General features: G+C 45.2%; 1 protein-coding gene across 1 annotated transcript in view; it reads left to right on the forward strand.

Moving 5' to 3' along the window:
- Positions 1 to 280: 280 nt before the first annotated feature.
- LOC129693958 (cyclin-Y-like) overlaps positions 281 to 21,066 on the forward strand; it is a gene marked incomplete at its 5' end in the record, with an annotated part of 49,465 nt that continues 28,679 nt past the window's right edge. Inside the window, 4 exons of the mRNA XM_055630680.1 lie at positions 281 to 508; positions 9,462 to 9,497; positions 9,595 to 9,652; positions 12,485 to 12,604. Coding sequence (XP_055486655.1) covers positions 281 to 508; positions 9,462 to 9,497; positions 9,595 to 9,652; positions 12,485 to 12,604 — 442 coding nt within the window. The remainder of the gene's footprint in view (positions 509 to 9,461; positions 9,498 to 9,594; positions 9,653 to 12,484; positions 12,605 to 21,066) is intronic.

Genomic DNA, 21,066 nt, shown 5'->3' on the forward strand with positions numbered 1-21,066 from the left:
ACAAAAGAGCAGGAAAAAGACCCCATAGCGACCAAAGCAGTGCAGAAGAAAAGAAAAGGATAGATGGAGATATACCTTTCTCCCTCAACCCCCCCCCCCCTCACCCATCCCTGGCGTCGGATATGATTTTTGATGGGTATTTTAGTGTTGCAAATAAAATGCAAAAGAGCAATAGAGTGGTGAAAGCTACTAGGTGAAATGCAAACAGCCCGCCTTGTTTCTTCTCGTGACTATTGGGGCTCCACTTCATGGGGGCATTCTGCAAAAGCGCTTGCTGAAGCCTTGTGGATTGTCAACCCCGCATCGGTTGTTGTCAAGATTTGAATGTGCAGGGACTTTTGTTGGCATGCAATGGATGCGGTTTGAACTGCTGGCCAGCTCGGTCTGATTTGTATCTTGTTTCTCAGCAACCTCCAGGGCAGATGAGGAGGAAATACAGCTCCTGCTCCACCATATTCCTGGATGACAGCACAGTCAGTCAGCCAAATCTCAAATATACCATCAAATGGTGAGTACCGAAAGTGCAACACTGGGGCAAGTTCTCTTGCAGGGTGTTATAAATGTGAAGACTGTGGAGTGGGCCTGCATTTCATCCTTAAATCTGGTATTGGGTTTATTATCGTCATGTGAAATACAGAGATGCAGATCAGATCACATAGATACAGTGAAATGCTTTTGGTTGAATGCTATCCAATTAAATCAGATAATATTATGCAGGTAGTGTACACAAGTACAAAAAGAGAATGTGCCAGAGAAGGCAGGAGAATGGGGTTAGGAGGGAGAGATAGAAGATCAGCCATGATTGAATGGCCAAGTAGACTTGATGTGCCGAATGGACAAATTCTTCTCCTATCCCTTATGACCTTATGAACAGGTGGACAAAGGGAAAAAATGCCATAGTGCAAAACATAGCTTTGCAGCATTGTTCCAAAAAAATGTACAGTGTCAGCAATGTGGTAGATTGGAAGATCAAGGCAGCACCCTAGCTCAGGATTAAACTCAGATCATCAAAATACTAACATGTTCATTCATTAGAAATTTGATATGTCAACTTCCATCAATGCAACGTCCAATTAAGATGGTTGTGGTCTAGCCCATTGGGGGAACAAAAATAATTTGATCGTTGACGAAATCTAGTTTTATACCAAAGATGTGTAGTAATTATAATGATGCAGATTGCATCTGGTGTAAATTACCTCCTGTGTGGGGAGGGAGAGCGAGGTAAAGGCCTGTCCCACTTGGGCGACCTAATCCGCGAGTTCTGGCAAATTTGCCCTCGACTCATACTCGCAGCATGGTCGACACGAGGTCGTAGGAGGTCTTCATAACACTCCATCATGCTCGAGAATGGTCTCCGCGTACTCGAGGCCTCAGCTAGGTCACGGCGTTTTTTTCAATATGTTAATAAATGCCCGCGAGTAAAAAAAGGTCGCCATGGAAAATATCGATACTTTTTTACTCGTAGGTTTAGTCGTAGTAGGTCGTAGTAGGTCGGCATGTTAGTCGTAGGTAATCGAGGGTAGTCGAAGGTAGTCGTAGATAGTCTTCATCAGAGTCGAATGGAGGTCGAAGGAGATCGAAGGAGGTCGGCTACACTCTCCACTATTTGGTGTCCAATTTTCCCAAAGTTAGTGGTAGCTAGTCGATGTTGGTCTTCAACATAGTCGAAGGAGGTCGTCTACATAGTCGAAGGAGGTCTTCAACATGCCATTTTTTAAAAACGCTTCTAAACTCGCCAATTAGGTAGCCCAAGTGGGACAGCCCTAGAAAATAGGTGCAGGAGAAGGCCATTTTGGCCCTTCGAGCCAGCACCGCCATTCAATGTGTTCATGGCTGATCATCCACAATCAGCACCCTGTTCCTGCATTTTCCCCATATCACTTGATTCCTTTAGCCTTAAGAGCTATATCTAACTCTCTGTTGAAAACATCCAGTGAATTTTTACATTTACCATGCCAATTAACCTACGAACCTGTACGTCTTTGGAGTGTGGGAGGAAACCAAAGATCTCTGAGAAAGTTCACGGGGAGAACATACAAACTCCGTACAGACAGCACCCATAGTCGGGATTGAACCCGGTTCTCTGACAGTGCATTAGTTGTAAGGCAGCAACTCTACCGCTGCGCCACCGTGACCGCCCTACTCACCCTTTAAATCCTTTGATTAACCAAAGGTTAATCACCCTTCATCAGAATACAGGTGTGCAGGAAGCTTGGTGAACCAGCATTACGGCAAATTGTTTTTTTGTAATATTTTGTTATTGAGGATAGATCTTCACTCTCTTATGCAAGGCTACAGTCGCTGGCTTGTAGTCTGTGACATATTGGCAATAGTCTGGTTGATCCTATATAGAAACATAGAAATTATGTGCAGGAGTAGGCCATTCGGCCCTTCGAGCCTGCACCGCCATTCAATATGATCATGGCTGATCATCCAACTCAGTATCCTGTACCTGCCTTCTCTCCATACCCTCTGATCCCCTTAGCCACAAGGGCCACATCTAACTCCCTCTTAAATATAGCCAATGAACTGGCCTCGACTACCCACTGCGGCAGAGAGTTCCAGAGATTCACCACTCTGTGTGAAAAAGGTTCTTCTCATCTCGGTTTTAAAGGATTTCCCCCTTATCCTTAAGCTGTGACCCCTTGTCTTGGACTTCCCCACATCGGGAGCAATCTTCCTGCATCTAGCCTGTCCAACCCCTTAAGAATTTTGTAAGTTTCTATAAGATCCCCTCTCAATCTCCTAAATTCTAGAGAGTATAAACCAAGTCTATCCAGTCTTTCTTCATAAGACAGTCCTGACATCCCAGGAATCAGTCTGGTGAACCGTCTCTGCACTCCCTCTATGGCAATAATGTCCTTCCTCAGATTTGGAGACCAAAACTGCACGTAATACTCCAGGTGTGGTCTCACCAAGACCCTGTACAACTGCAGTAGAACCTCCCTGCTCCTATACTCAAATCCTTTTGCTATGAAAGCTAACATACCATTCGCTTTCCTTCACTGCCTGCTGCACCTGCATGCCTACTTTCAATGACTGGTGTACCATGACACCCAGGTCTCGCTGCATCTCCCCTTTTCCTAGTCGGCCACCATTTAGATAATAGTTTGCTTTCCTGTTTTTGCCACCAAAATGGATAACCTCACATTTATTCGTAGGCATTGACTGGTGCTGTGCTTTGGATCAGGACTGAGTCACGCTTGCTGTTGTCAGACTACAGTGGCACGGTGGCGCAGCAATAGAGTTCTGTATCTCGTTTGTTCTCTCGTTTACTCACCTTACCCTTCCATATCTCTGTGTGTGTGTGTCTTTCTCTCTCTCTCCCCTGACTCTCAGTCTGAAGGAGGGTCTCGACCAGAAACGTCACCCATCCCTTCTCTCCAGAGATGCCGCCTGTCCCGCAGAGTTACTCCAGCATTTTGTGTCCAACTTTTCCATCTCTGTTGCTTGGTTACACGGAATAATTCCAAGAGTAAAGGCTGCCATCTGCTGTGCAAGGTTTGAAGTGCAATAACCTTATCTGATTATTGAATTGAATTGGCATCTATGGAGCGAAGGAATCGGTGATGTTTCAGGTTGAGACCCTTCTTCAAAGCGTCTCAACCCAAATCATCACACATATTATTCTTAATTAGTATAATAACAAATGCAGGTCACTGTTTAGTACAGTTTAGTATAGAAACATAGAACATAGAAATTAGGTGCAGGAGTAGGCCATTCGGCCCTTCGAGCCTGCACCGCCATTTAATATGATCATGGCTGATCATCCAACTCAGTATCCCGTACCTGCCTTCTCTCCATACCCTCTGATCCCCTTGGCCACAAGGGCCACATCTAACTCCCTCTTAAATACAGCCAATGAACCGGCCTCAACTACCCTCTGTGGCAGAGAATTCCAGAGATTCACCACTCTCTGTGTGAAAAAAAGTTCTCCCTCATCTCGGTTTTAAAGGATTTCCCCCTTATCCTTAAGCTGTGACCCCTTGTCCTGGACTTCCCCAACATCGGGAACAATCTTCCTGCATCTAGCCTGTCCAACCCCTTAAGAATTTTGTAAGTTTCTATAAGATCCCCTCTCAATCTCCTAAATTCTAGAGAGTATAAACCAAGTCTATCCAGTCTTTCTTCATAAGACAGTCCTGACATCCCAGGAAATCAGTCTGGTGAACCTTCTCTGTACTCCCTCTATGGCAATAATGTCCTTCCTCCGATTTGGAGACCAAAACTGCACGCAATACTCCAGGTGTGGTCTCACCAAGACCCTGTACAACTGCAGTAGAACCTCCCTGCTCCTATACTCAAATCCTCTTGCTATGAAAGCCAACATGCCATTCGCTTTCTTTACTGCCTGCTGCATCTGCATGCCTACCTTCAATGACTGGTGTACCATGACACCCAGGTCTCGCTGCATCTCCCCCTTTCCCATGTTATGTTGACACGTGTACCAAGGTACAGTGAAAAGCATTTGTTGCGTGCTACACCGACAAAAGATTTTCACACTACATTGATGCACGTGACAATAAACTAAACTGTACTTCATGAAAGCACTTAATGTGAAGGAACTGTTGACTAATAAACTTTTTACCTTAAACATTGCAAGCAGATGCAATTTGGAGAATGGCTTTAGGGAACAGGTTTTCTTTTCACTTTCATGCCCACGGCCCCATCTTGACCCAACTAGTCTCATTCTCACGTGCTGCTGCCAACATGTTTCCCAGATAACAAGAACAATAATCTTGGTCAGCACACGTGATGTTCGAATTCAGCTGAGAATTCGCCGAGTTAATCTGTTTCCTTTTGTCCTCATCCAGTCCAAATGTCCTTGAGTTACTCCAGCTTTTTGTGTCTATCTTCTCATATCCTTGGGACTAACCATCGCCCTGGAAATATCTGCTTGTACCAGTCACGGGTATGGCCATTGCTGTGAATGGTTCCAAAAATTATAGTCTAGTTTGGAGAAGCAGCACGGAAAAAGGCCCTTTGGCCCACCGTGTCCACACCAACCAGCGATCCTTGCACACAAACACTATCCTACACACATTAGGGACAATTTACATTCATACCAAGCCAATGAATCTACAAACCTGTAAATCTTTGGAGTGTGAGAGGAAACCGAAGATCTCAGATAAAACCCACGCAGGTCACGGGGAGAAATGTACAAACACCGTACAGACGTGGTCCGTACATGGTCGGGGTCGAACGGCGCGGCAAGCGTTGTAAGGCAGCAACTCTACCGCTGTACCACCGTGCCACACGCTAGTTCTTGAATAAAATCTCTTCCAACAAATGTACAATGCCCTTTGCCACTAAAACACAAGAATAGCAATCTAATTGTTTTTCCTCCGCTTTGGCATTTACTTGAGTCACCCCATCCTCGCCCACGGTTTAATGGCTTTTGCTAAGATATCGAGATTAAAGGGGTTAACTTTCTGATACTGAACAGGGATTTGAGTGAAACACAGCGCTTGAATCCTGCAAAATATTATCAATAGTAATTATGGAAGGGACAAGAATTTGCAATCAGTGTCCATAAAAAAAACACCTTGAGTAATAAAAATAAACACTTAGCATTTCTAAGAGCATCAATAAATAATCTCCTCGAAGCAGTAATGATTTGGGATGTTGATGACATCTTCTGCCTCATTTACTGTTGAAATTAAGAGACTCCAAATTAATTTGCTGCTACTCTGCTATTCTGCCGGAAAGCTTTGAAATGGGTTATGGAACCAAACGCAGACCTGGAGATTGTTTCACGGAACACCTTCGCTTAGCCCGCCTGAACCTACCTGATCTCCTCGTTGCTGGACACTTTAATTCTCCTTCCCATTCCAATACAATACAATACAATACAATTTATTTGTCATTTGGACCCCTTGAGGTCCAAACGAAATGACGTTTCTGCAGCCATACATTATAGACCCGAGACACAACACAATTTACACAAACATCCATCCCATCGCTGTGATGGAAGGCAAAAATACTTATCTCTCCCCTGCAATCCCCCCCCCCCCCCCCCCGATGTCAGAGTCAAAGTCAAAGCCCCCGGCTGGCGATGGCGATTGTCCCGCGGCCATTAAAGCCACGCCGGGTGATGCAAGGCCGCGCACCGGGTCTTGTTGTTGGAGCCCGCGGCGTGCGCTCGCAAAGTCCCGCGGCCATTCCAAGCCGCGCGGGGCGATGATGTAAAATGCCCCGCTCAGGTGCTCTTCAACCCTGCAACTCGGGCGGGAGAAGTCGCCGCTGCGGAAGCCCCGAAAAGCGGTCTCCTAGCAGGGACCCGCGGGCTCCCGGTGTTGCCGTCCGCCAGACCCGCAGTTGCAGCCTCCGAATCTCCGGGGGTCGGGTGGTAGCAGCGCTCCACCACCGCTCCAACCACTCCGGACTCGGCCAGCTCCGTAACATAGACCTTTCTGTCCTGGGTCTCCTCCATTGTCAGGGTGAGGCTGTAAATTGCTCGTTTCTTCCCTTCCCCCCAGTCTAGTTTCAGTAAAAACACTACAGTTCAGTAAAAACTTTACAGTTCAACTACTGTATCTATCCCTCCGTGGGTTTCGATCCTCGTATCTGCCTGTTCAAGCCTCGCTCAGACAGACACAAGCGTTCTCCCAGAAGATCCTCGCTGGACCTCGTGGGTAGCGGACTTTTATATGTCCCGGGACCTCGAGGGGCCGAGCCACATAGGGGTGGTCTCTTAATAACCCAATAACAGATATCGATTAACCCCATACATAACATAACCTGATCTGCCAGAAACCCAGACAAGGCTCAATACCTCATCCAATCAACACTCGGCAAAGTAGAACTCTGCAACATTATTTACAACTATTTACAAGGTGCATGTCTGGTTTGCAGCCATCCAATCCATTCTATGCATTTTGCACCGAATTGACAGGGTCTGCAGATGTTCTTATTCTTTTCTTGCAAATTGTATCTAGGCTCTAGACACACTGGCACCACTCCGCAGCTTGTCCCAGCTCTGCAGAGAGCAATTCCAAATTGACCAAATCTCCCAGCTGCCCTCAAGCTTTAACCCCATTTTGAAGTCCTAGTCTCTCCAATTTAGCTAGGATTAACAAGGCTAAATGCAAATTGGAAGTCATCATCTCACGTTTCACTTGGGCAGTGGTATGAATATTGATTTCTCTCGCTTCAGTTAGTCCCGGCATTCCCTCTCTCTCTATACCTCCCCCACCCAAGTCGCACTATCTTCTCGTTTTCACCGGACAAACAGCTAACAATGGCCTGTTTCCTTTAACATTGTTACATTTTTGCATATATTTTATTCATTGTTCTTTATCTCTCCATATCATCGTCTATATCTCTCGTTTCCCTTATCCCTAACCAGTCTGAAGAAGGGTCTCGACCAGAAATGTCACCCATTCCTTCTCTCCAGAGATGCTGCCTGTCCTCTGAGTTACTCCAGCTTTTTGTGTCTTTCTTCGATTTAAACCAGCATCTGCAGTTCTTTCCTACACTCAATGTTCCATCAGTTGCTTTGGGAGTTCGAAGAAAATCTGAACTCTGGGAACTTCAATAAAATTTGCAATTGAATCCCATGTTCTGATTCAAATGTTTTCTTTAACATGATAGCAGCAATATTTTGTATTAGAGTGATTATACATGCACAATGACAGATTAGCTAATGCTGTGTCATTCTGGCAGGTTCAGTTTGCAGATATTGTGCTGATTTATGGGTGTCAGTGGTTATGGGGAGAAGGCAGGATAATGGGGTTGGGAGGGAGAGATAGATCAGCCATGATTGAATGGCAGAGTAGACTCGATGGGGTGAATGGTCTAATACTACTCCTATCACTTATGGTCTTATGATGTGAGGGTCACCTCAATACAGGAAGAACATGGAGGCTTTGGAAAGGGTGCAGAGAAGGTTCATCAGATAGAGGGTGTTATTGACAAGGATAGAGGGTGTTATTGACAAGGAGAAGCTGGCCAGACTTGGGTGGTTTTCTCTGGAGAGTCAGTGGTAGAGGCAAGATTTGATAGATGTACATAAAATTCTCTGCCACAGAAGGCAGTGGAGGTTAATTGACTGGATGTTTTCAAGAGAGAGTTAGATTTAGCTCTTAGGGCTAAATGAATTAAGGGATATGGGGAATAAGCAGGAATGGGGTACTGATTTTAGATGATCAGCCCTGATCATATTGAATGGCGGTGCTGGCTCGAAGGGCCGAATGGCTTACTCCTACACCTATTTTTCTATGTTTCTATCAGCGACAGTGATATGGTTACAATCGGAACCTTTTCCCTGGATGAAAATGTCAAATGCTACAGGTCCAGTTTTGAGGAGAGAGGGCCAGAGTTTAAAGGAATTTTTATACAGAGGGTAGTGGGTGCCTGGAATGTACTGTAAGCGGAGGATGTGGAGGCGGATACACGAGTGGCGTTTAAGAGCGTTTTGGATATAGATATATATAGGGAATGGAGGGATATGGATTACATGCTGGCAGATAAGAGTTTGTCTTAGCATCATGTTCAGTACAGACTTCGTGGATCGATGATAGTGTTCCTGTGGTGCACTGTTCCATGTGTAGGAAGGAACTGTAAATACTGGTTTAAACCGAAGATAGACACAAAATGCTGGAGTAAATCAGTGGGACAGGCAGGTAATGGAATCTGCACCCCCTTTGATGTCTTGTTTTCACACCTTACACTTCCTTATTTCCCCCTCACCCTCTCCTGACTCTCAGTCTGAAGAAGGATCTTGACCCGAAACGTCACCCATTCCTTCTCTCCAAAGATGCTGCCTGTCCCCGCTGAGTTACTGCAACATTTTGTATCTATCTTCGTTCCAGTCCCATGTTCTATGATATTGTTATCTACAGTTATCTTTACACTGGCTTCCTGTCTTTCAAAGAATTGATTTAAAAATACTACTGTTGGTTTACAAAGCACTGAATGGTTTAGGGCCAAAATACATTTCTGATCTTCTGCTTAGCTACGAACCACCCAGACCTCTCAGATCGTCCGGGACAGGTCTGCTCTGTCCCCCCAGAGTCAGAACTAAACATGGAGAGGCAGCATTTAGTTTTTATGCACCACACATCTGGAACAAACTCCCAGAAAACTGCAGGTCTGCTGCAACTCTCAGCTCTTTTAAATCTAGACTGAAGACTTTTCTGTTTGCCGCTGCCTTTCAGTAAACAATACAATTTATTAATTACCTATACTGCCCTGTAACTTCTATTCCTGGTTTCATTCTATTTTAAATATTTTATTTGATAGCTTTTAATTTTGTAATTATTCTATCTGAATAATCTAATAATCGTTTTACATCTAAATGTCATTTCATATGTGTTTCTTTCCAATGCTTATAATGTTTTATGTAAAGCACTTTGAATTACCTTGTTGTTGAAAGGTACTATACAAATAAACTTGCCTTGCCTTACAGTTAAAAACTCTTAATGTTCCAAACTGATGCTAAATCTTCTTTTTCTTTATAGTGTAGCTCTTGCAATATATTACCACATCAGGAACAGGTAGGTTGGCATTATAAAACAAACAATTCAAACTGTTATTGATTCTTTATTGATTCACCTACTCACAGTACAATATTGCTATTATTTTTATTTTCAGAGATTCAGATGGAAGAATGTTGTTAGATATATTTGATGAGAAGCTCCACCCATTGTCGGTTAGTATATTTGATCTGTGTTTACTCTGGTGTAGGAACAGCACATTTCTGAGATGCAATGATGCTCGGCAGTGCAGGCAATATCCAAAGACCTTTTCCATCTTTTTAATCCCATTCACTCTCATCCATCCGCTCAGAACATGCTTGAAGAAGACTCCCAAGTCCTCCGTCTACGCTGCATTTGCACCCAAGATGAGGGGGTCCATACCAGGACATCCGAGATGTCCTGTTTAAAAAAGAACTGCAGGTGCTGGAAAAAACGAAGGTAGACAAAAATGCTGGAGAAACTCAGCGGGTGAGGCATCATCTATGGAGCGAAGGAATCGGTGATGTTTCGGGTCGAGACCCTTCTTCACCCGAAACGTCACCCATTCCTTCTCTCCGGAGATGCTGCCTGCCCCGTTTAGTTTCTCCAGCATTTTGTGTCTACCTTGAGGAACAGGGCTGTTCTTCTGCCCCCCAACCACTGCTGTTCCTCAGCCTTTACATGAAGAGTGGCACAGAGCAACTATGAATGTGTCACTAGCTTTCCCAGTAACAGGGCATATCTTCACCAAAACGTGTACTTCAAACATTTTTCTTGACATCCATTATTTGAATCAAATTAGGAATAATCCAAATGCTTTGGCAAGTCCCTTAGCCAAATGTGGAACAGCCAGTCAAAACAGGAAATTCTCATTTAAATTATATCAGGAGTTTTAATTTAGTGTAGGAAGGAACTACAGATGCTGGTTTAAACCAGAGAGACACAAAATGCTGGAGCAACTGAGCGCGATAGACAGCACCTCTGGAGAAGGAATGGGTGACGTTTCGCATCGAGACCCTTCTTCAGACAGTTTAGTTTAGTGTAATTTAGCGATACAGCCTGGAAAGAGGCCCTTCGGTCCACTGAGGGGACGCCGACTAGCTCTCCGTCGTCCCATGTTCACATCCACTCCCTCCACGCGAGGGGCAATTTAGGGGCAAATTTACCCACGAACCCGTAAGGTTTGGGATGTGGGAGGAAACCGGAGCACCCGGAGGATGTGCAAACTCCAGCAGACAGCACCCGAAGAAGTCAGGATCAAATCTGGGTTTGTGATGCTCTAAGGCAGCAACTCTTATCAGCTGTGCCATTGCCTGTCTGCCTTAATACCCTGAAATGACGAACCCAGTTATCCCTCGATGAAGTGATAGAATCATGAGGAGAGATAAAGCATCGAAGCAGAGCCTTTTGTTCACAGCTAGGAGGGAAATGGTATATTAATCTTACCCTGACTTTTTTTATTCACCCCACTTTCCCCTCTCCCCCCCTTCTCCAAATCTACCACACATCCACACATGTGTAAATTTACAGTCATAAGGTGATTGGAGCAAAATTAGGCCATTCGGCCCATCAAGTCTACTCCACCATCCAATCATGGCTGATCTATCTCTCTCTCCAAACCCCATTCTCCTGCCTTCTCCCCATAACCCTGGATACCCTTAGTCAAATTAAACTGCTACCTTGTAGCATGTGGGAGGAAAGCGGAGCAGCCAGTGAAAACCAATGTGATCACAAGGAGAACACGGGAATACCGCATAGATAGCACCAAAGGTCATGAACAAACCCAGGTTGCTGGAACTGTGAGGCAGCAACCTTATCAACTGTATCGCTGTACTACCCAAAGATGTTTGGCAAGGTTAAATGAACTAACCTCCCGACAGTCTTAAGAACGATTTAGTTTAGTCTAGCTTAGAGATACTGTGTGGAAACAGGCCCTTCGGCCCACCGAGTCCGCGCCGACCAGCGACCCCCACATATTAACACTATCCTACACACACTTGGGACAATTTATCAATCAACCAACTTAGCCAATCAATCTACAAACCTGTACATCTTTGGAAAGTGGGAGGAAACCGGAGCTCCCGTAGAAATCCCACGGGGAGAACGTACAAACTCCGTACAGACAAGCGCCTTTAGTCAGGATTGAACCCGGGTCTCTGGCGCTGTAAGGCAGCAACTCTACCGCTGTGCCACCATGCTGGGTCCCAACCCAAACCATCGTCCATCCATTTCCCTTCATAGATGCTGTATGACATGCTGAACGCCTCCAGCATTCTGTTTTTGGCTCAGGATTCCAGCATCTGCAGTCTCTTGTGTTCCCTTGGCTGACCCATGATGTTGACTTACACCCAATTTCAGCGTTGCCAAGTTTGGAACATTTCTCAGTGAAATGATACTCCATCATGAATTGGCAGCAGGAGAAAAGTGTTCTGACAGAAAGTAAAGCATTTGTCGCTCATGTTTCTTTGAGACCCATTTAGAGTCATAGAGTGAAATAGTGTAACAGGCCCTCTGGCCCAACTTGCCCACACCGGACAACATGTCCCAGCTACACTAATCTCACCTGCCCGCAGTTGGTCCGTATCCCTCCAAACCTGTCCTATCCATGCACCTGTCTTAACTGTTTCTTAAACTTTAGGATAGTCCCAGCCTCAACTACCTCCTCTGGCAGCTTGTTCCGTACACCCACCACCCTGTGTGTGACAAAGTCACCCCTCAGATTCCTATTAAATCTGTTCCCCCTTCACCTATGGTCCTCTGGTCCTTGATTCACCTACTCTGGGCAAGAGACTACCTCTCATGATTTTATACACCTCAATCCGATCTATTCCTCTCATGATTTTATACACCTCTATAATATCAACCCTCATCCTCCTGCACTCCAAGGAATAGAGTCCCAGCCTACTCAACCTCTCCCAATAGCTCAGACCCTCCAGTCCTGGCAACATCCTCGTAAATCTCCTCAGTACCTTGATTTTTTGGGGGGGAATAATTTCATGATTTTAAAAATATTTTTTTTTCCACAGAAAACAGAAATGCCAGCAGATTATGACCGACATGATCCAGAACAGAAACAGATATACCGTTTTGTGCGAACGTTATTCAGTGCAGCTCAGCTCACTGCAGAATGTGCTATTGTAACTTTGGTGAGTATGCAGCCAGTCTGTTGCTGAAGGGCATGGAGGGGGTGAGCTGTGTGGTCCAGGATGCTCCTCAGTTTGAGGAGCATTCTCCGCTAAAAGACCATCTCCACTGAATCCATCTCATCCTCCAGGACGGGGCCAGCCTTCCTGATGAGTTTGTTAATCCTGTTGGCATCCGTGGCCTTCGCCCTGCGCACGACACTGTTCAGTCTCCATAATTAAATTCACATTTACTCTTGCTATGGGCTGACATACAGCCTGTTATGAATGCACATGGTTTCATACTGGTCCGGCAAGATTTATTTATCAGTTTGCTTTCCAGTCTTCAATCTCAATCCCTCTGTGACGTCTTCTTAGTTCACCAAAATTAATCATCAGATCATAAGTCCATTCGGCCCATCAAGCCTACTCTGCCATTTGATCGTGGCTGATCTATCTCTCCTTCCTGACACCATTCTCCTGCCTTCTCCCTATAACCTCTGACACATGAACTAATCAAGAATCTATCTATCTCTGCCTTAAAAATATCCATTGACTTGGCCTCCACAGCCTTCTATGGCAAAGAATTCCACAGATTCACCACCCTCTGACTCAAGATCTGACTAAAGATCCTTCTCCGATATTGTATTTCAAATGGCTGGATTGTAATCATGTATTGTCTTTCCGTTGACTGGATAGCAGCCAACAAAAGTTTTTCACTGCACCTCGGTACACGTGACAATCAACTAAACTAAACTGAATAACTTGCTGTCTTTTGTGGGGAGCCTCAGCCACCAAGATCTTGTCATTCAGTTTTCTTGCGTTTGTCGCTGTATTTGCTATTTTTATCTCTGCGCCACATGCTATTAATAAAATGGAGTCAGACTGCATGGGAGTTGGGGCAGGCAGCAATCTATGGCTGACGTGTCTATAGTTTTTGTTTTTAAATGCATTTTATTGAATAATCCACCCAAAGTTAGGCAACCAGTCCAGATTTAATTTTACTCAAATAATTATGCAAGCAGTAAAATCTCAGGACATTCAAAATATTACACTATTTTTTTTTGTTAAAAGACAGCAGTGAGAGAAGATCTCTGGCGCACCTCAGATAGTCAAGACTTTTCTTCCCAATTAATTCCACAGCGAAATATTACTGTCCAGCTTCATTTTAAATGATCCCTCCCCTCTCCACACCAGTAGATGGAAATAAAGTTTACCTAACGATTACCTCCCAGACATCCGATGTGTTCCAGCCAGATCCTACAGAGTTCCTGCAGCTGATTAAACAGGGATGAAATAATGTGAAGTAAAAAAAATAGTTTTAATCCGTCCCTAAATCATCTTTTGCCACCCCTCTCGCCAATTAGAAAATTGCACATGTATGGAATGTCACCATCCCCTGGCTGAAGAAGAGTCTCGACCCGAAACGTCACCCATTCCTTTGCTCCATAGATGCTGCCTCGCCCGCTGAGTTACTCCAGCACTTTTGTCTACCTTCGATTTTTTTCCAGCGTCTGCAGTTCTTTCTTAAACATCCCCTGTTCTGGAACCTAGTTTAAAAAAATCAATGGGACTTCTTCCTGTGTGATGAAACATATTGGGTAAATTTATACCTCACGCTGCCTCGGCAAGGCCAGCAGCATAATCAAGGATGAGCCGCACCCTGGCCTCTCCCACTTCTCCCCTCTCCCATCGGGCGAAAGGTATAGAAGTGTGAAAACTCACACCTCCAGATTCAGGGACAGTTTCTTCCCAGCTGTTATCAGGCAACTGAATCATCCTACCACAACCAGAGAGCAGTCCTGAACTACTATCTACCTCTTTGGTGACTCTTGGAAATTCGTCGATCGGACTTTGCTGGCTTTACCTTGCACTAAACGTTATTCCCTTTATCATGTATCTGTACAGTGTAAATGGATTGATTGTAATCATGTAATGTCTTTTGGCTGACTGGTTAGCACGCAACAAAAAGCTTTTCACTGTACCTCGGTACACGTGACAATAAACTAAACTGTAATAACAGAAGTGAAGTAAAGGTGATACAGTGCATATGATGCACTGCAAAATAAAGCAATTCTGGCTTTAACTAAATTGCCCAGTCAGAGCATTTCAGCGATTAAATAGTATTTATAGTTAATCAGGAGCATTAGTGCATCTGCACTAAGAAATTTTCTTCATGCTATTCATTTTCCCGTTTTTTTGCTTTGGATGAATGTTCCCATTTACATGATTTCTTCTGATCTGAAGAAGGGTTTCGGCCCGAAACGTTACCTATTTCCTTCGCTCCATAAATGCTGCTGCACCCGCTGAGTTTCTCCAGCATTTTTGCGTACCTTACATGATTTCTTCGCCTAGTTTCAGTTCAGCTTCTCGTCTATCACTGTCATTTTAAGTCACACGGTTATACAATGAATCTTCACTTCTAGATCTTCATCGAGACAGGCTAGATGCAGGAAAAATTTTCCCGATGTTGGGGGTGTCCAGAACCAGGGGGGTCACAGTTTAAGAATAAGGGGTAGGCCATTTAGGACTGAGATGAGGAAAAATGTTTTCGCCCAGAGAGTTGTGAATCTGTGGAATTCTCTGCCGCAGAAGGCAGTGGAGGCCAATTTATGAGAGCTTTTCAGGAGAGGGTTAGATAGAGCTCTTAGGGCTAACAGAATCAAGGGATATGGGGAAAAAGCAGGAACGGGGTACTGATTTTGGATGATCAGCCATGATCATATTGAATGGCAGTGCTGGCTCACATGGCCGAATGGCCGACTCCTGCACCTATTCTCTATGTTTCTATCTGGTCTGAACACATAAAGCAAGCACGGTTGTGACAATAGTTTGTCTTTCCTTTGTTCCTTTGATGTAAGGAAAGATCCTGAGGTGTTTCGTGGGAGCCCAGTCATACACAATTTGTCAATGACCCACTGAAAGAATTGTGAGTGGGGATGAAGATAATTTTAAGGTGCATCTTACCAGAGGAGAGAAAGATTTGAAGGATAACACATACAGTACTAGAGTTTGCGGTTAGAGCAGATGCAGTTACACCCAGCAGCAGTGGGCAATGAAAAGTGGATGTGTAAAACTCCGGAATGAAAGGGATGTGGCGATCCAGGGGAAACTCTTTGTGAAATCAGAGGAGATTGGAGCGAAGGCATGAGGAATTTAGTTGCTGGAACCTGGACCAAAAAAATAACCAGCTAAAAAAACTCAGTGGGCCATGTAGCATCCGTGGAGGTATTAAGTGTAGTTGAGCTTTCTGGTCAAGACCCTGCATCAGGACGTACTGTGTAGGGTGAAGATAGGCAGGGTAGATAAGTGAGAGGGGGCTGGTAGGTGGTGGGTGGAACTTGGGTAGGGGGAGATGGGACCAGGAGGGGAGAGGTTGATGAGTTTCAGTAATGAGGGACAGAGGGATGGAAAAGGCATGCAGCGAGAGAGAGAGGGAGAGGGAGAGAGAGGGAGGGGGAGAGAGAGAGAGAGAGAGAGAGGAGGAGAGTAGAAACATAGAAATTAGGTGCAGGAGTAGGCCATTCGGCCCTTCGAGCCTGCACCGCCATTCAATATGATCATGGCTGATCATCCAACTCAGTATCCCGTACCTGCCTTCTCTCCATACCCCCTGATCCCCTTAGCCACAAGGGCCACATCTAACTCCCTCTTACATATAGCCAATGAACTGGCCTCAATAGGTAGAGAGAGAGGTAGAGAGAGAAAGAGAGAAAGAGAGAAAGAGAGAGAAAGCGCCTGGGTGGACAAGGCACAAAAGGGAAGTGGGTTGACTGAAATTGGAACGTTTACTCTTCATGTTCTTGGATTGTAAAGTATCAAAGTGTAGATCAGGTGCTGTCCTTGTGTCTTCCTGTCAGTGGAGAAGGCCAAGGTTAGGGGAGGTCAGTTTACGAATGGGTAGCAAAGTGGGAATGCCATGCATCTCATATTCTGCTCGGCTCACCAACAGTCCAATGACATGAACACAGAATGTACCAATTTCAGGTAACTTAACATTCCCTGTATTCCTCTGCCATTCCCACCAGTCCACTCAGTGTCTCTTTCCCTTGTTCCCCTTTTCTACCCCACCCCTCCCACTCCTCTTTGTTGCATGGATTCATCCCCTTGCCCTCCCTGGTCCAGTCTGCCCATCACCCACATACCCATCCACCTGGGTTTATGTTCATATGTGATAGGAGTAGAATGAGACCATTCGGCCCATCGTCTACTATGACGTTCAATCATGCCTGACCTATCTCTCCCCCTCAACCCCATTCTCCTGCCTTCTCCCCATAACCCCTGACACCCACACTAATCAAGAATCTATCTATCTCTGCCTTAAAATGTTCCACTGACTTGGCCTCCACAGCCTTCTGTGGCAATGAATTCCACAGATCCACCACCCTCTGACTAAATAAATTCCTCCTCATCTCCTTCCTAAAGGAACGTCCTTCTCTCTTGGTTCATCTTTCCTATCCTCGTCCCTCGGGTTCTGTGCGATTCTCCTCAACCTCATTGCAGACATTGCACTGTGTCTATGGCATTTCTGCTGCAATGCTGAGATATATGATCTACACTCTGTATCTTCCCCTTTGCTCTACGTATTATACTTTAGTTTCACCTGATTGTATTGTTGCATTTATGTATTATATTATCTGATCCGCTTCTCACTGTCCTCGTTCTATGTGACAATAATAAACCTAGTCTAATCTTCAACCTTCCCCGCTTAGTTTCATGTGCCCTTCATTCCTCACTTATCCAGTTCAACCTATTACTTACCAACCTCTCTCTGCACCCGTCCCCCTCCCCTCCTCCACCTTGACCTATCTGCCTCATTTCTATTTGCATTGTCGTGTTTCCACGTCACCTACCAGCCTCTGGATCATGGATGGGTAAGATGTGAAAATGACAGATCATTTTGAGAGTCAGGGGAGAGGGAGATACATTGATAAGGAAGTGCAAGGAGTGAAAACGAGACAAAGGGGACGGAGACCAAGGAAAATGGCAGGACAGGCAGCATCGGAAGCAGTCAGTCTGAAGAAGGGTCTCGACCCGAAATGTCACCCGTTCCTTCTCTCCAGAGATGCTGCCTGCCCTGCTGAATTACTCCAGCATTTTGTGTCTATCTTGGGTGAAGTGGAATGACCAAGGCCAAGGGAAATTGCCTGTCTTGTGTTTTCTGAGTTTTAGCACTCGCCTGCCGTAACTTAATTGAGAAAATGTGCTGACGAGCTCGTGGGAAAACTATGTTTGTTCTGGAGAAGGACAAATGCTCCTGGATAAGATTGTTTGCATTTTTGTTATTAGTACCTAGTGCTAATAACCTGCTGAATAATTAGCTACGGCATGTCAGCAGGGTAATTATTTATTAATGACTTGTTTTTCTTTTAGTATAAGTGTGCCTCACCTGGAACACGGCAGGATATATATCCCCACACGTCTTATTTTGAATATCCAATCTCAAATTATTTTAGCATTCTCCCAGGAGACTCAAAACTGTGAATTGGAATCACTGATTTTGCTTTCTCCATGTTCCCTTAACATTTATGAAATTGCTGAGGTTTCTTTTAAAAGCCTGCAGAAGGAACTATTTTAGAAACCTGATATGTAACATTGTATAAGCGTGACCAGAGAGGTGTACAGTGTCAAGGCAATATTGGTTCATTTATTTGACATCCGTCACACCTTCCCTACTTGTGCCCGCAGAACTGTATGCTATTTATGTTGGAATTGGTTGATTTGCAGAAATGTGCAGAGAGATTTTAGACAGTAGCAATAAAATGCTTGATACCCAGCAGTTACATTTCAGCCAACTTGTAGCAGCTACAACGATGCAGAATGCTGTCAGATATGCAGTGAATTATGGGCCTGTCCTACTTAGGCGATCTTTTGGGCGACTGCTGCAAAATTTTCAACATGTTGGAAATTTTTTGCCGACAGTGGTGACAATTTTTGCTGTCGTGGGTTGTCATAGGTTGTCGCCAGGTTGGTGGTTTTCCATTAAAACTAGTCCCTGGCAGTCGCCTAAGTGGGACAGGCCCTTTAGGCTATTCACTGAACTCAAGAGCCCTCATAGAGGTCATTCCTATTATAAAGTCTTGGACAGGGTTTCATGTGAATAAGTGTAGACATGGCAATTGCTTTGGCAAGCCCTTGTGCTTGCAGCCCCAAAGCCTGCTATATCTCCCGGCTGTTAACCATTTTATCTCCCCTTCCCTTTCCCATACTGTCCCGCTGGGTTACTCCAGCATTTTTGTGTCTCTCTTTAGTTTAAACCCGCACCTGCAGTTCCTTCCCACCCATACTGACCTTTCTGTCCTGGGCCTCCTCCACTGCCAGAGTGAGACCCAATGCAAATTGGAGGAACATCTCCTCGTATTCCACATGGGTAGCTCACAAGCCGAGCATGAACCTGTTCACCTGCATCACTTCCACCGGCTACACAATTCACAACTTGTCTATCCCCAAGCTCAACGATTCTCAACTCTTTATCCTTTTGGGCTCACATCTGTGTTTTTCATCTCTGCCTTTGTCCAACAGTCTGCCTGTTGAAAAAAAACCCCTTGCCTGTGTTCACAAATCAACAGCCATGCTCAGTCCTCCCCCTCCTCTCTTCCAGCTTTCTCTCTCACTTCCCCTCCAGTCAGTCCGAAGAAGGGTCTTGACCCGAAACGTCACCTATCCATATTCTCCAGAGATGCTGCCTGACCCACTGAGTTACTCCAGCACTCTGTGTCTTTGTTTACAATGTCCCGTTTACTCAGTGAATGGTGAAGCCAGGAGATGACATCCAGGAAGACTCTCAAGGTTGCGATCGTAAGGTCATAACTGACAGGAGTAGAATTAGGCCATTCGGCCCATCAAGCCTACTACGCCATTCAGTCTGAAGAGGGGTTTCAGCCCGAAACGTCACCATATAACCATATAACCATATAACAATTACAGCACGGAAACAGGCCATCTCGGCCCTACAAGTCCGTACCGAACAATTTTTTTTTCCCCTTAGTCCCACCTGCCTGCACTCATACCATAACCCTCCATTCCCTTCTCATCCATATGCCTATCCAATTTACTTTTAAATGATACCAATGAACCTGCCTCCACCACTTCCACTGGAAGCTCATTCCACACCGCTACCACTCTCTGAGTAAAGAAGTTCCCCCTCATATTACCCCTAAACTTCTGTCCCTTAATTCTGAAGTCATGTCCTCTTGTTTGAATCTTCCCTATTCTCAAAGGGAAAAGCTTGTCCACATCAACTCTGTCTATCCCTCTCATCATTTTAAAGACCTCTATCAGGTCCCCCCTTAACCTTCTGCGCTCCAGAGAATAAAGACCTAACTTATTCAACCTATCTCTGTAACTTAGTTCATTTCCATAGTTTACATTTCCTTCGCTCCATAGATGCTGCTGCACCCTCTGAGTTTCTCCAACATTTTTGTGCACATTCAATAATGGCTGATCTATCTTTCCCTCCTAACCCAATTTTGATGCCTTCTCCCCATGACCTCGGACACCCGCGCTAATCAATAATCTGTGGCGGGGACTGGCAGGAGTCCAGCCAAAAACTAGTCGGACACAAGTTGTGTGCTCTAGACGTGTTTATTCTTCTGCATACAGCTCCGTACTCCTCACCTGACCCAGGCGTTGCCCAGCCTTAAATAACAACTCAGATACCGACCCCATGACTCGCGCCTCCCCCAGCAAGACGCCGCCCTCTAGAGCCGATGGTTCGTCGTGACCTTGGTAGGGGAGGCACGAGTCACGGGGTCGGTATCTGAGTTGTTATTTAAGGCGCCACAAATCTATCACTGCCTTAAAAATATCCACTGACTTGGCCTCCACAACCTTCTGTGGCAAAGAATTCCGTAGATTCATCACCCGCTGACTAAAGAAATTTCGCCTCATCTCCTTCCTAAAAGAACGTCCTTTAATCCTGAGACTATGACCTCTTGTCTGAGACTCTCCCACTAGTGGAAACATCCTCTCCACATCCACTCTATCTAGGCCACTCTATCTATCAATGCGCATATTCTTGCTCTTAGGCCCCAGACCAGTTCCACACCAGGGTCAGCCAAGGACAGATGACATAGTAAAATAGGACTGTGCTGTACACCAGAGCCCTGTACTTACAGAGGGCTGCCAATGGTGGGGGTTGGCACAGTGTCAAACAAGTACAGCTACTCCCTCTCAGCTCCATTGACCCAGTGTTGAATCCTGACCCTCCGGTGCTGTCTATGTGGAGTTTGCATGTTCTCCCATTGACCCAGTGGGTTTCCTTCGGGATGTTCTTGTTTCCTCCCACATTTCATATTGTGCAGGTTGGTGGGTTAACTGCCTGCTGCACATTGGGTGAGCGCTGCAGTCCACGAGCAGAGGTGAAAAATGGCTTTGGATAGGATTTGTGCAAAAATAGGCAGTTTGATGGCCAGTATGGATTTGGTGGGTTGAGAGATGCTCTGTCTCTCTATTACTCTGTAGAAGCCTGGTGGTCTATCTGTTGC

Source organism: Leucoraja erinacea, unplaced genomic scaffold, assembly GCF_028641065.1.
Source record: "Leucoraja erinacea ecotype New England unplaced genomic scaffold, Leri_hhj_1 Leri_500S, whole genome shotgun sequence".
Lineage (NCBI taxonomy): Eukaryota > Metazoa > Chordata > Chondrichthyes > Rajiformes > Rajidae > Leucoraja > Leucoraja erinaceus.